The 16,499-nt window shown below is 36.1% G+C and overlaps 1 protein-coding gene across 1 annotated transcript in view; it reads right to left on the reverse strand.

Moving 5' to 3' along the window:
- LOC104493629 (tyrosine-protein kinase Fer-like) overlaps positions 1–16,499 on the reverse strand; it is a gene marked incomplete at both ends in the record, with an annotated part of 59,401 nt that overhangs the window by 14,664 nt on the left and 28,238 nt on the right. Inside the window, 2 exons of the mRNA XM_010136347.1 lie at positions 11,612–11,734; positions 15,449–15,652. Of these exons, the coding sequence (XP_010134649.1) occupies positions 11,612–11,734; positions 15,449–15,652 (327 nt within the window). The remainder of the gene's footprint in view (positions 1–11,611; positions 11,735–15,448; positions 15,653–16,499) is intronic.

Genomic DNA, 16,499 nt, shown 5'->3' on the forward strand with positions numbered 1-16,499 from the left:
AGAAATGTGAAGTTCAACCTTTCTGCTAAACCAAATTCTAAATGCCCATAAACCAAGCAGGTAGAACTGAGATTTGCAAAAGCTACGATGCAGCATATAAACCGCAGAAGTAACCTCAGATAAACTGCACAGCTTTTCTTTGACGATCAACAGGAAAAAAAAACAAAAAACCTGCAGAAGCTGTCAGATAAACCCAGTTTTCTTAATACTTTTTTTGAAGACATGCACTATTGCCCTGAGTTTATATCCCCTTATTCTTCAAAAGGCTAGAAAGATGCTGAGGATTCTTCAGGTAAAATACCGGAAATATGGAAAAATAAGGGGAAAAACAAAGCTGAGAAGGAAAAAGATGCAGAATATGAAATCCTTAAGCACAGGGAAAAGGATTATATTTCAAACACATTAAGTTGTTTGAAACACATTGAGATATGGGAAATACATCTATGTCTACCATTTAACTTCTATGCCTTGCTTTTGTTACTTGAAAAGTACTATAAGGCTACAATGACTGCCGATCATTCTGTTAAACACTCCCACTTGAAAGAATCATCCCTTTTCACTGTGTTCATTCATAGAAAATAAAACCATTGAAAGTGGTGTTTCAACTTTCACATACAGCTCACCCTCACAGAGATCTAGTCCTTCAATGTGCCTTCACAAAATCAAAGAATTGGTGAGGTCTGTGGGGACCTTTGGAGGGCATCTGGTCCACTCCCCTGCTCATGCAGGGCCATCTAAAGTCAGGTGCTCAGGACCAGGTCCAGGTGGCTTGCGAATACTTCCAAGGATGGAAGTATTCACACCACTGCTCTGGGCAACCTGTGCCAGTGCTCAGTCACCCTAACAGGGAGAAAGTGTTTCCTGAGGTTCAGGAAGAATCTCCTGTGTTTCAGTGTGTGCCCACTGCCTCTGGTCCTGTCACTGGGCACCACTGAAAACAGCCTGGCTATGGATTCTTTGCACTCTCCCTTCAGATATTTATATCCAATGATGAGATACTCCCGAACCTTCTCTTCTCCAGGCTGAATATTCACAGGTCTCCCTGCCTTGCCTCACAGGAGATATACCCCAGTTCCTTCATAATCTTGGTGGCCCTTCATGGGGTTCTCTCCAGTTATGCCCATGTTTCTTTTGGGCTGGAAAGACGAGAACTGGACACAATATTCCAGGAGTGGCTTCACCATTGCAGAGCAGGGGGGGAAAGATCACCTCCATCAACCTGCTGGCAGTACTTTTTTAATACAGCCCAGAATTCTGCATTCTTTGCACAAGGGGCAAATTCTGCCTTCTTTGCACACGGCTCTGTCCAAACTGATGTACATGAGGAACCCCAGGGACTTTTTCTGCCAAGTTGCTTTTCAGATGGGCGGCACCCAGCAGGTACTGGTGGCTGAGGTTGTTCTCCCCCAGCTGCAGGACTTTGCACTTCCTCCTGTTGAACTGCATGAGGTTCTTGTCAGCCCATTTCTCCAGCTTGTCCAGATCCCTCTGGAACACAACATGACTCTCTGGTGTATCACCCCACCTTCCCAAACTTGCCGAGGGTACCCTCTGCCTCATCATCTAGTTCATCAAGAAAGATGTTAAGCAGGATCAGACCAATCCTTACCCTACTCCAGCTGTCACTGGCTTCCAACTAGACTTTGTGCCACTATATCCACCCTCTGGGGGTAATCTTGAAATCAGTAATCACAGCAGATACAGTATGCACATCATTGGCAACCTTTTTACAATCCCAACTGACTGAAAGGACAGAATGAGTAATAGCAGTTACTGCATTATGAATTGATGAAGAGATCCATGCACTACCATAAATAGCACACTAAATACAGTATGCACCATGTAAATAAGGCATTCTGAAGTCCCACCTCATCTGGCCCATGAATTCCTCCTTAATCAACATTTAAATAGCTCTTTTAAACAGATTTGTCTTCCTGAGAACTGAAGACATTATTGTATACATTTAATGCAAGAAAAAAAAAAATATATATACACTGATGCAAGAAAAGCCCTACCCTTCTTAGAGCATGTCGCTTCTTCTGTGTGTATCCTTTGCTTGTCCACAGCTGAAACTTCAGAAGTCAATGGACTTCACCAAGTAAGTTTAATTCTTTTAGAATAATATATCTCTGTGGTGAACTGCCAAGAAACTAACGTGCAAGCCATCCTTAAGAAGTAGTTGTATTTTTGGCAACAACTACAAGATAGCTCCTGGAGATCCACACACGTCTGTAACAAGCCCTATGCCACTGTGGATACTCATGGAAGAACTTGGTTTATTTCATAAACAGTAGCTATTCCTGTAGGAATTGAAGAGCTATTTCCAACTGCACTGCTCACTTTGAGATCACTTGCAGTGCGACAGATATAAAAAAAAGCACTATAAAAATAACAACTGCTACTGGTAGCTTTTGGGGAAGTCTTCCATCCCTATACACATATTATTGGAGACTCCATCAACCAAAGGTTGTGAAAGAACACTGAATAAAGCAAAGCACATGAATCTAGTATCCTCTTCAAAGAATGAAGAGCAAAGAACACGGGGAAGTTGAGATGCATGCACACTATGTACATAAGGCTATGACAAAAAAGCCAACACAGCTCAACAATTTGAGGAACCTTATGCATGCACCATGGACAGTACACTGACAAGGGCCCTAGTTACTAGCTAATAATTTCTCTCAGGATGAGATCCAATAACCTTTAACTTTCAAAGCTCATTAAGACAGTTTCTTTAAAACAGAATCCTAAACTGTGTAGTAATACATACACATTCAGGCATATACACACTGTAATCAGAATAGTTGTGATAAGCATTGAATTGTGCTTCTACAGGTTTTTGTTGAAGGACATCTGAAGTATTTTATGTACATCCATGACTTGCTCCACTTACTCAAATGTTCTGTAGGTAGGAATCCAACTCAAGGGAATTGTCTTCCAAAAATGACCTGACCTATGCTATAAACCAACATGCACTAGAGGATGATGTGTAACTCACACTGTTAAAAATCCTATAAGATCTTTAACTACTCTTTTAGCTATGAAGTCTGCCCTGCAGTTTGTATTATCCAACTATCTTTAATTAATAAAATAAATTTAAAACCCCTAAACATATAAGGGAATCGATCTGTTCTTGAAATTCCTGTTGGAAAATGAAGCCCAAAACTAAATGGACCATTAAAAAAGAATACAAAATTACTGCTGTAATATGTCAATACAGAATCAATTCTTTTCAATATGTTTTTCACATTTATACAAGATCATGGCATGTCTGGTGTGGTTAGTAACAGGACACACTCAGCTTCAACTTGATCTTCTTTCAGCCTCCACACTTAAAGCTGAAGACCAGGCTGCCTATCATGGAAGCAGATATATATGGTACACATAGAGAAAACAACTCCCCATCTTCACATACACTGCTAAATATATTTTGATCACCATAACATTTATTTTATTAGTAAGCCCTGGATGTGTTTGTTCTCAGTGGTCTGTATATGAAATATAACTCAATAGTAAGATTTTTCATGATGGTTAAAACTTAAGTCCAATGCCCTTCTACGTGCAGCCACACACTCAGAGACAAGCACACACATGTAAAAGTGAAAACTACGTATTTATGAGATTCTGCTTCATGTATGTGAAAAGAGGAGATTGTGTGCATCTAAAGAAGACAACGACATGCTAAAGGGCAATGGTGCATATTTGACAGCAACTCCATGTGCGTGTAGGTACACCAAATTTTGCAGCTATAGCCATCTATTCTCTTATTCTCTCTTGCCCAGGAAATCCACAGGAAAAAAGGGTTTGCTGCAATGTCATCACTTTCCATGCAAGTTTCTTGGTAAGGACTTTGATGGGAATCTATGAACCAAATGCACCATCCTGCTATTCCATACAAACACACATGCTGGCTCCAAAGCACTGCGGAATCTTTTAATGTTAGTGTGATCTTCCCGAGAGAAAACGCACTTGCTCTGAATAAAGCATTCTGTCTGAGATATGAATACTAAAATTGCTGGTCCAATTTATATCGAGCATTTTTAGTTTGCAAGCCACATAACTAACATTATCTTACTTTCCTATCAGTATATACTGGTGGAAACCTCAGGTGCTTCTGAAAGAGCCTGTGAAGATAACATGTATGTAAGCCACCACAAATTCAAAAGGAACACCTACTACAGCGGACACATGATTTGCTTCAGTCACATTAAGCTCCACGCAATCTTATTAGCATTTAGTGTCAAAATGGTTCAATTTCAACAATATCAACCTAAGCACTGATTTACTCTAAGAAACAATTTTAACAGCTCTAATAGCAGGGAAAACAACCATTCAGCACTCTCTCTGCCAAAGCAGAAACATGACAATGGCGCACTGCTTAAGTACCTGGCAGACTTTGATGTTACGCATGGTAAGCTACTTCAACATAAATATTTACTTACTGCTAAACCTATAGAAAATTACATTTCTGATTAAAAACAACAAAAAAAATCAATCCAAACCATAAATCTGCATTTAGAATTCGTAGCTAAATTAAGACTTCTTTTCTTCTACTAAGTATTAAGTACCTACACAATGTCAGGTACAAAGATGAAGGCATCTGGTACCAAAAGAGAACAGATCAGAAAGGCAATTACTTGATGAGCAAACATCCTGAAAAAATGAAATGGAATAAAATCCCATGTTATATTCCTTACTACTACTTTTGCCAACAATTTTGTTTTCCTAGTGCCTTCTGGTCATGTTATAACAAGAAAATAAATGCAAAAAGCCTAGCCTGCATACTATGCATGTCTTCAGCTGATTTGTAGAAAGAATCTGTCCTATTAATCATCTTTTAAACATCAGAATGAGAAACATTTCTTGGGATTCTGAGCACCTAAATCAAAAGCTATTTCAAAACTCCATGGAACAATGTCTGTTCTTTCTCTCAGAATAATTTGTACAATGTAGACAATGTGAGCATAGAGCATATGCTACTGTTCACCTGTTGTAAAACATATATAAAGAGAACACACCAATCATCTTACTCCACTTAGAGAAAGGCAAAATACTCTATGAAGTTCTGCTGCAGTATCATTGTAGTAAAAGTGACAAGCTCATGACTTTTTGAAAATTTACAGTAGCTTTGATTTATAAATCACTGGTAACCAAGAGACGTCCATTCTCCCTGGTTCCTCATTACAACATTTCACTCCTTTTTAACATTTTGTTCCACTTAAACCAGTTGAGGCTAAACTAGTTGGAGGCAATCACAAGCTACTTCACAGTACATCACTGTGCATAACTATACTTCCACAAAGATATTTAAGAGCACAGACTCTGATTCTTATTCTTAATCTATGCTGTGGTTTTTGACCCATAAGAGCTTAGATTCCAGTAAGGTTTCATACTTGTCAGCCACATCTTACGAAAATACTGTAAATCAAAATCATTATTTGTATTAAGTCACACTGATTGCACTGGTAAAATAAGAATAATATAATTAGAGGCCTACACAAAGTTTGTAACTCACAATTTATAAAAAATAATTGTAGAATATTGGGATTCCAAATCTGGGGAAGGAGTTGGAATCCATAAAAAAAAAAAAATCACGTTACATCAACAGAAAGGCAACTTACTACTGCAATCCTACTCAATTCTAATAAAATTTTATTATTGTGCTAGATTAACATCTGATTATAAAATTTATGAAAAAAAAACCACTGAGAAGCTCCAGTGCAAAGCTCCAGTTTTTACAAATGTTCCACAAAGGTGTGACTTACCATAGAGTACTACAGAACACAGTCAAACCCTCGTTTCTCATATGTATCATCTTTGCTGAAAGATGCTTTAATTGAAGTAGTTTTTTCTCCTAGTTATCAGGTCTCAACAAAACCCTTTTTGAAACACTGTTGTAATCCTCTGAATTCCTCCACTTAATACTTTTTTCCCCCCTCCTAACGACATTTATTTTTAAAGGTTTTTTTTTTTTATTAAGAATGGGTTACTGTCATCTCCTGCTTCACAAATTTTGGTTCTTTTTCCTACTTCCTACCATTTCAGTTGTGTTTGAGATCACTCCTTTGGCTCAATTTGCATTCCACATAACAATATGGCACTCCCCCATTTTTTAAACAGAAACAAGGAATGCAAGTGCAGCTTACATGCCCATTTAATATTTCCAGGAAAGAGATCTTTCTTCAGGAGACTGCTCAAAAATGACATTTTGTTTCCTAAAATGGAATTAATTTACTTGATAAATTATACTTTTTTCTAGGCTTGAGCATAAGCTAATGCTTACACCCTTTAAGAGTATTATCTCCCGATTGTATTCTAAACCTGATGATAGAAAGAAATACCATAAAGACAAGACTGAACCAGAGATATTCATTATAGCAGATTTTTAATGTCATGGCCTTTAGAGATAAAGCTACAGAAGACTTTGATCACTGGATATAAAACAATCTTTGTTACTCTTTATTCAGGTAGCTTTATATGCCTCTATTATTACAATATATTTTTAAGAGATTTTTTTGAGAAAAAAATCTTCCGAATTTCAAAAGCAGTCAAGATACAGGAAATTGTACATAAAATTGGTTTAGTACTTCGTTAGCACAAAGAGAATTTCTCATTAGGATGTAACGCCTTGACAAGTACAGGCTACCATTATGGAAGATATATTCCTTTTGTTGCCTGACAGAAGTACTGTAAACCTCTGTGCTAAAAAACCTTAAAAGCAAATCCTGTTAACACCTCTAAATTCTAAGAAAATAAATGAAATGAAGCTCTGGTATTAACATACAAAATTCCTATCAACTATCAGTAGCTGCAAGCTTTTCTTCCGATTCCAGAATTAAACTAAAGAACCTACTGAAAACCTGCCTAAATTCTCCTAAAAAACACTGCCAATTTTCCTGACATACAAATCAATGTCACAAAGAGGCCTTCTTTGCGATCTTTGCAAATATAAGGCAAAAGACTTACTTCACGCTTATGCAGTAAGATGGCTAGTGGCTGGCCCAGCCTTAACCCATGACATTTCCTTAAAGAAAATAACAGATGTATTTTAACATTTTAAAATGCATGTATCAGATTTTAATCATCCTCATGAGAATTACAGCTTTGGACCAGAAGTCAAGACACAGAGATCATGACCACCAGGTGCTTCTTGGGACCCCTACAATCCTGGCCACATGCATGGGTACCGTGAAGGTAATTCACAGTGGGATCTTCTTTGGAGCTACAAACCTAGCCTAGATAAAATAATGATAACTGAGTCATTCCCTGCTATAGTCGGCTTTCACCTTTCAGCTGAGATTTCTGCTACTCAAGGGCTGTCCTCAGTTCAAGCGTCAGACGATCTTTCCAAAAGGCAGCATCATTACTGCAGTTGTTTCCTTTTCAGTATCTTAATTCTTTCCTGTCACAAGATGAGAATCTCTAATTGAGTGACAGGACTACTTTGTGTTAAACTTGCAAGTCTTCTTGCTAAGTCTCTTTGTTTCTCTCCAACTTCTCTCAGCACACCTAAGAAGGCTTGCCTGAAAGTGAGGCTATTCTGTAATCTTCAATTCTCCCATGTCAGTCTTTCTGGCCTGAGAAACACTGGCTACCTGCACCAGGAGCACATGTGTTGTCTACACAGTGAACTTCAGCTTGGTTCTGCAAAGTAAAGCAAAACCAATCAAAACACCTGCAAATCCAAACAACACCAAGGGGAGCCCAGAAACAGGAAATCAACTTTCGGTTAGCTTTGCATGGATAAGTACATGTTAACTAATTGCTAAAGGAGACAGTATTAGTTCAGTGATATTACGAAGAAGCTGAAACATGGACAGATTGTTTATGCTTTCTGCCTTGAAAGCTGAACTCAAAGACCTCCAAATACAAACTACAGCTCAAATTGGATCAGTGACTGAAAAATGAGGGTCAGGTCAGATTTTTATGAGTGCATTTTCATGAAAAGAATCACTCTATATTCTCACTTCAATTTATATTTCACCATTTCTTTCCATGTCTAACTTATTAACATACTCATAACTTGCGAGACAGCATCAGATCCGCACAGAATTCTCATGTCATTTGCAAACATATTCATCAACATTAGAACCACTGCTATGAAATACATAATCTTTTTTTTCTTTTACACTTCTCATTCATCTCACTCAACACTATTTGCGGTTCATCATTTTCCTGTGTACAGAAAATGTTTTGGAGCCATATCACAGGCCTCTCTGTAATATCAAAATAGATCCAGGATTTTTAAAAGACAGTTACCAGCAACGCATACATAGACTACCTGATCTGACAAAGTTGCAGTTAAGGGTTTTTTTTTCCATGAGCTCAAAATCTGAATTTGCTACACAGGATCCAAAGACTAGGACTACATCAGCACTACTGAATTAGCAGCAGATCTCCAGAGTCAAACAGCTGGTGCTGAGGGCCTGAAACACACATCTTCGGGGCAAAGCGTTATTTCAGACTAGACCTCTCCTGGTTCTGAAAACTCTGCTCATTCTTGTCAGGATGTGTGCATCTTCTTATTTTGTTTCAGCTGAAAGGATCAAAGTTTGAATCCTTGGAGACTGTCCAACTATGGAAGCATAGCATCCCAAGTGGTACTGGGCAGATTTGCTTCAAAGGTGTATTTCTGATTGAAGAAAAAGCTTTAATTTAATCTTAATAAAAGGGGTATTCCCTTACTTCCTTGATGATTCTCTTTTCTAGTAGTCAAACTGAAACACATCCCCAACTTAATACAGATTTCTTGAATGTAAAAAATGCATTTCAGAAAATTTAAAAACCTCCACAACACAAGGTCAAAGATGAGAGAAAGTTAAAAATATATTTAATATGGTTAAGATAGCATTTCTACCAATAAAGTCCTTGGGTATGCATCAAGGTTGGTCGGGGCTCTACATACCAGTCATTCCATCAACAATAAATTGAAGAACATAATGTGCATTTTTTCTAAAAGAATATAAATAAATACGAGAGACTTTTCCATTAAAGAAACCACTTGCAGATATCTTTTTAATGCCCTCAGTTTTTCTAATTTAAATTCTATTATTACAGTATCATTAAAATTCCAAGCAGGCAGATTTGGTCTACATGAAATGAGATGTGGGACAGGCCTTTTGTGACACAATTAAGACTGTTCCTTTCAAGGGCAACGTCACAGAAGGTGAATGCTAATTTTACTAACATGGTAAAGGAGGATGAATGACTGCAGGAAGAAAGGAAAATAGAAATAAACTAGGCAGAATAATTTTTTCTATGAATTTCTCTGTCATATTTAACTTTCACTTTCTAAATAGGTTATTACCAAAAGAGCAATTTGCATAAAAAGATTAAAGATCGCATGAAATGTCAAAGACTGCTTTGCAGCTATAATACGAAGAAGGAAAAAACAAACTTTGCAGATGTCAAAAGAATTTTAAGAAAATTGTCAAAGATATTCTGATAATAGCACATGCACAAAACACCCCCAACACTAGATGTCAGAGTGCACGTGCTATTTCTGAATATAACTTCAAATGTTTCCATTTTCCCATATGAAAGTCAGAGCTCCATGCAAATTAAAAAGGAAAGCTCACAATACTCTTCTTAGTTCTGAAATACTTCTTTCCCACAGCTAGTTTTTATCAGATGGGAGAACTAAAATCATCATAAAATCATAGATCAGCCTGAAAGATATTACAAAACCACACAACTTAAATATTTTTTGAAACAGCTGCTCTAAAACCATTTAAATCACCTAGTCATCACCCTTTTCAATACTGTCTTACTTGGTTTAAACTGCTGGTTGTAAAGCACTATGTACACTATACATTTGCTTTAGTTTACAAAAGAATAAGTAGCTATCAGACACTCAGATTGTGTTTCATAAATTCTTGAAAGCCTACATACAGTATACGCAATATGCATATTTAAAACGATCCATACAATACAGTTTCCTGCCACCCAGTACTCTTCTTAGCACTAACAGTCAGTATTACCATGGACATCCTTTCCATTACTTCATGTAAGCTACCGTAATGGAAGTTGACAAGTTAATCAACCTTAAAGGAAATACTCTAGAATGTTAAGACTGATGCGCACCAACATAATGTAAGTCATACACCAAAATAAATGGAACATGTGTGACTGGGTTTTATGGACAGATGCCGATTACTTGCAGCACTTTGGGAAACCTGAGCAGTCAAAGTACTCTTGCACTGCAGTTCAAGACAACTACTATTTGGTCATAAAACTAGCACAATCCTAGAGGAAATGCTAGTATTTCCACTAATTTTAGCTAATGATAAGACTAACTCAAGGCAAGAAGTCCAGAGAGGAGTTGGCCCACTTCTTTTCTCCCTCAAAACATGAAAATGGGCTTTCCATCCAGTGACAGTAGAATTTGTCTTAAAAATTTTCCTCCATCACTTCGTAAGGACATTATGGTACATCTGAACGTAGTGGTAATTCAATCGATTTAAATTCTGGGAAGATTTCATTTTGAGTTTGACAGCTCTTCATTTTTAGCTTAAACAGTTTATATCAAAATACAATTATTCACACATCAAAATTAATGTTCTACACTTTCTCATATGTTCTACAATGCACTGAACCAATATTTCATGTTCAATAAAGTGTCAGTTCGATAATCTGCAAGGCGTTAACATATAAAGCCTCATTCTTTAAATTCTAAAATTCTATGAAATAGGTAAGAACAGGTAAGTGTTAAAGTGTCAATTTTGAGAAAGGGAATATGCTTTAATTTCTTAGGTATATCAGCAGAAAAGAACTAGGACCTTGGAGAAGGAAACTAACCTGAAACATAAATTGTTCTGCTTCCTAAAATTTTTTGTAACACAGAAGGCACTTTACAAATGCTTGAAAATAGTTCCTTTCTTAAGAAAAAAAAAAAAAAAGGCAAGAACAAATGGCTTACTCAGTTAAAATGCAAAGATTTCATATTTGGCTTATGAATGAAATACCAACTAATTAGATATATCTGCAAAAATACTGAAAGAACCCAAGGAGACTCTAAAGCTTTCTAAACAGTGATTCAGTTTAACATTTCCACCCCTTTTTGTTTCCCTCCTGAAAGGCTTTCTGGAACAGTTTACTGATTAAAAAGGGAATTTTTATTTCAAATTTTTAGTGATAGTGGAATGACAGTACCTTCTTCCATCTCTGTATAACTTACTTCTGAGATATAAAATAGAGACAAAACAGAGTTGTTATAACTCTTCCAAATTTCAAGAACACTTTACTACTTTAAGAACATCATCATATTAAAAAAAAAATCTTCACAACTTTATGGGCAACGAACCATTACTACTACTTTCAATTACTTAGTAGTGAAATCCAAATGGGAAACCAAAAAGAAAACCAGGATTTTGTAAGATGCTGAAGGCCATTTTTTCAACATAGTGAAGATATATTTTAAGACTCAGGATGGAGCGTTCCTGTAAAAGAATAACAGAGCAGAGAAGATTGAAAAAGCTCAGAAAAAAAGAGTCACCAAAGGAGCAAGAATGAAAAGTCTTTTGAGAAGTTGCATAGGAACTTATTTTAAATAACAATACAATCCCACGGAATTCTTTTCATTTAAATAGAGTTCGAGGAATATATGTTTTACCTTGACAACAGGATTCAGCAGAACAACACCTGATTTCTTGGTAATAACTTGCTTTGTTGTGTAATGATGTTCTATGAGCTGAGGAATAGTTGGAAATCCAGTTCCTTCAAAACGATACTGATTCTGTATGGAAGTAAAAGAAAATAATTATTCCTACAGGAAACTGCAAAAGCACGTCAACAAGCTTCCCTCACTAGTAAGAAAACAAAGAAATATTCACTTTTACAGAACTAGATTTACCTCCTGACCTATTTAAGAGCATTTCTACTGAATTAAACGGAATGATAGTTAGGAAGACTATAAGTGAATAAATGCAAAATTACTGCATCACTCATCAACATGATAACTTTATTTAAACTCTTAATTTAAAGACAGCTGAACTTAAAACTCTCACAGAGTGAACAATATTCTAAACGAGAAAAAACAACACTAACTTCCTAATAAAAGTAAAGTTCTAAGGATTACACAGAAAACAAACTAAAAAATAAACATCTGACAATAAAATAAACAGGAGCTAAGTAACACTATCCTACTCAGATTTTACTGCATTTACATTGTTTGACAAAAGTAATGAATCTCTGGCACACAGTAAAAAGATGCACGATTGGTCTTTAATAAGGAGTGTACACCAGAAGTCTATAGCAGCTAAAAACACAGGAAGGTCATGCATGTGTGTAATTCATAGAGAAGCTGGGCAAGGCAAAATTCCTCCTCCCTTCTGCTTCATGAATTTATTTACTTTTATATACATAATTGAACACAATGGAAACAAATCTCTTAATATTTTCTTAGAAGACCATAACATTTTTTTAGCAATGACTGCTATGACATATAATTCCATTAGGCATAAAGGGGAAAAAATGTGTTTTCACAGTTTATCTTTGCCTGTACATTTAACTGGGAAAAAAAATTGTAAAGAAACATCTTAAATTATACACCGCAGCTGAGTGGGAAACAGGATAAAGTCTTGGCCCTATAGAAGACTCAGCATCTACAGTTAGGAAACTCATCCCACAGGAGAGAAACTGCTACAAGCCAGCCTGACAATGGCAACAATAAAAAAGCACTGCAATTAAAAAAGCCCCAAATCACCGATGGTGCTGGGCCATGAAAACCTCTACCACTGGCATGCAGATGTTTTTCTTTCTAGATCCCAGGGTAAAATTCCTTGCACGATACATTGTAAGTTTCTCTTCCTTAAGGGTTAAAGTATTAACTTCATGAAACATGTTATTGTTGATAGTAAAGACAGCTTGGTTATGTCACCTATTTTTAACGTTCCTGGTTCTCTATCACTAAAATGTTTTCACAGTCTGAATACTTTTTGTTATTTATTTTGTGGTTCACTTCGTTCACTTATCAAATAGTGACTCAGCTTTGATTGACCAGTAACATTTATTCCCCTGCCTTTCAAACAAGCTCCTTCATATTTCTGTGCTGATGATCCAAAAAACCCGATGTCCTAAAACGTTTCCTGGCACAATAGCCAGTACTATTATTTCCTCATCCTAGACCCAGCCGTGTGCCCATCTGCTGCCTTCTACGTAAAACCTTCAGGGCAGACAATGTTCTTTGAATCTGTGTATTTACTCAGGAACCCGACTATTATTAAAATCACTAACAAAAAACACTTTGAAAATAGCAGAGCCTCAGATAAGAGACAATGAAAAACAACAGCAGCCTTGAACGACATCAGTGAATTTTGATGCTTAAAGCTGAACAATGAACTCACTTATCACACACAGTTTTATTAAGATTAGCTTTTAAAATAATGGTAAAATTGAAGAGAGAACACTTTTGCACTTAAAGGACACCAAAAAGTTACAATAGGTGTATGTCCCACTCTGCTCTGCAATATTGGATTCAGAAGAAATACAGAGACCAAGTTTGGACAGGTCTCCATATGGGGACCTGCCAGTGGGTTCAAGAGAGTGTTTTACCAGTCACAGAGACTTGATTCCACATTGTTCATACGAATGTAAACAAACAACCCCCTTGCACTACAGTCACTTCAAATTTCCCTACCAAAATGTTCATGAATATAATCCATCTTGTTACATGACCGTAACAGTCCCATTGTCTACTAATTCCTTTTTAGAGCATAATAAGCTTTTTAACAATTAATGTTTTTTTTTCACAATAAATGCAAAAAATTCACCCCCCAGGAGAGCACAAGAAGTCCTGCATTTCTTTTAAGAAAAAAGTTTTAACTCCCATGATCTTCAAGAAAACCTGTCACAGACAAATCCGAAGAGCATATGAACATAACGCCCTATTACTAAATGTACAAGCAGACAGGTCTAGTCACCTGATGGTGTTCAGACTGTCCAAGCTATGCAGTATTAAACAATATCAGTCTTACATTTCAAATGTAATTCCTAAGAGAAAGCAGTGACGTGGAGGAAACTATGTAAAAAAGAATCAGCTTACATATAGGCCTCGAAGCGATACTCATTAAAAAATTCCTCTATTTTAACTGACTTGAAACACCAATCCACATTTTTTGAGGATATACTCGACACAAAATCTATGCAAAATTACTTCAGCCACACCAAGTACACAACATGTATGTATTTCTGCTGGGTCAGGATCAGAGCATTCCAAGCATCTTGCAATATGTTGTGTGTCTAAGTACAGGTAATTTTATTGCTCTTACTTGCTTTATTGCTCTTTATTGTTTCTATTGCCCTGATTTTCTCATTCAGCACTGTGACACATCAAAGTACTTTAAGGTCATAAAATCAAGATAAAATAAACACTGTGTAAAATAAACTTTGTGTAAAGGTTCGCTTCTACAGTGAAAATTCTAGGTGAAAATTAATGAAAACTCCAGTTGGACAAATGTCCATAATCATTGATCCTACAAAAGCCTTCCAACTTCTGTGAAGTTTGAAAAATATCACTGCATCTCATTAGAAAGAAATAAACCAAGTACACAGTACTGACTGCCCCAGACATGGTGTATCAGCTCCACATTTACACAAGGAAATTCCCTCAGCATAAACACTGCTATGCGATTAAATTTGTTTACTTTTCTGTATGTGGGAGACTTTATTAGAAAAGACTGAAATACGTTTTGATGGTATTACTGAATCAAAACTGAATATGATTTGTTGCTATGTCATACTTGAGGAAGAATTTGTAGTAATGTTATGAGACCTGTAGTATTTTAAATGTATTTGAAATTCTGAAAGGTAAGAAGAAAAATACATACATTAAAAAAGACAAGTAATGCATTAAGAAGAATAAAAAGAAATACACTGGATAAAGGCTGTTTCAATTGAATTTTTCCTAAGTTAGAACAACAAGGGGATAAATTCTGGTCCTTACATGCTTACAGCATATAAGCTGTGCAACACCCACAAGCGTTTGTGTTATACTGAATAAAACAATTCCCAAATGTTTGGAAACCAACACAGATTATCTTCTTCTCTGTTAATGTGTCTGTTTTTCAGGAATGTTCAATGGAATCTATACAGTCTCAGTTAAAAGTAGCCTAATTAACACCAACTATGAAAATGGGTTTAAAAATAAGTAAATGTACATGCATTAATTAGAGGTAACAAGTTCTGGATTTCCAGACATTTACAGAAATATCTTGGCTTTTCAATGTAAGATAAAAGATACTGAATAAACTCATACTTCGCATTTTTCCTTTGTTTCCCAAAATGACCTTTTCCCATGATTTCAGCAATGATGGAACATTTCCAAGAGGTTTAATATCTTCCTATAAAGACTACAGCCACTTAATACAGAAATTTACATAGATCCTAATTTGTTCAGCTGAAATTATAAACTTCCTAACATTGAATATTCAGTACTATATCAGAGACGTACATCAGCATATTGTATGATAAAGTGTCTCCGTTGTCCATCTGAAAACACAGAAAGGACATATTCACCAGGTTTCCCGTGGCTCTCTCGCACCAAGAAGTCTCCTTGCTGTTTTAACAGCTCCTGGGCTTCTATTCTTGGAATTGCACCATGATACCAGTCTTGCTCAGCCAATGGTTTCTCAGTGGTTGAAATTACATCAAAGAACTTGGGAAAAATATTGAAGAAAAATGTTACTATAACCATACATTTTTGGAGTTTACTTTTACATGAAAAGCATGACAAACAACAATAATTTCTATTTCTGTATCTATATTATGTATTTCTATTAACAAACAAAATCAAGGCTCTTACATTTACAAAAAAGGCATACTGATCACTTTCTTTCCTATTACCTGAAGAATTAATATATAAAAATGCAGAACTTTATGGAAATGACCACAAAACCATGTAATGTTTTTCCCTTGGCCTGCTGTTTTTCCTAAGCCATAACAGCCACATCTTTCTCACCCATTCTGACCAGCTATTAACAACAATTTAAAATCATTTCTTTATCCAGGCAGAAACTTCTCAGACATAAAAAACATAAGAAACTGATTTATACAAAGCATTTGAATTGGATGAATTGTTTTAACAAAACTACCAATCGCATCCCAATCAATTAATAGATCTACGAAACATTTTTCCTGTAGCACAGAATATACACCTGGGTGTAAAGCAGGAATTTTAACATAGAATTTGTGAAGGTACAAAGATTGCAAGAAACTATTTTCACTGGCTATAAATGGAAGTTAGTGAGTTTGAACCTACTATTTTACATCTTTATTTTTTATAAGCTAACAGTGTTTCAGAAAACAGTGAAGAAAACTATATATTGTGTTCAATGACCAGATTTATTTGTTATGGCTAGGCAAACAAGCCCCTACTTAAGCTGTATGTCATTCAAAATCATTCCTGCCAGATCTCATAGAAATTCTCACGAGGAGACTGGTAAAGCTCTGAACAACATAACACAGTTAGGTGAACAGAGAGGTGAACCTGTCCTAGGAAAACC

The sequence above is a fragment of the Buceros rhinoceros genome, unplaced genomic scaffold (assembly GCF_000710305.1).
Source record: "Buceros rhinoceros silvestris isolate BGI_N320 unplaced genomic scaffold, ASM71030v1 scaffold11545, whole genome shotgun sequence".
NCBI classification, from domain to species: Eukaryota; Metazoa; Chordata; class Aves; order Bucerotiformes; family Bucerotidae; genus Buceros; species Buceros rhinoceros.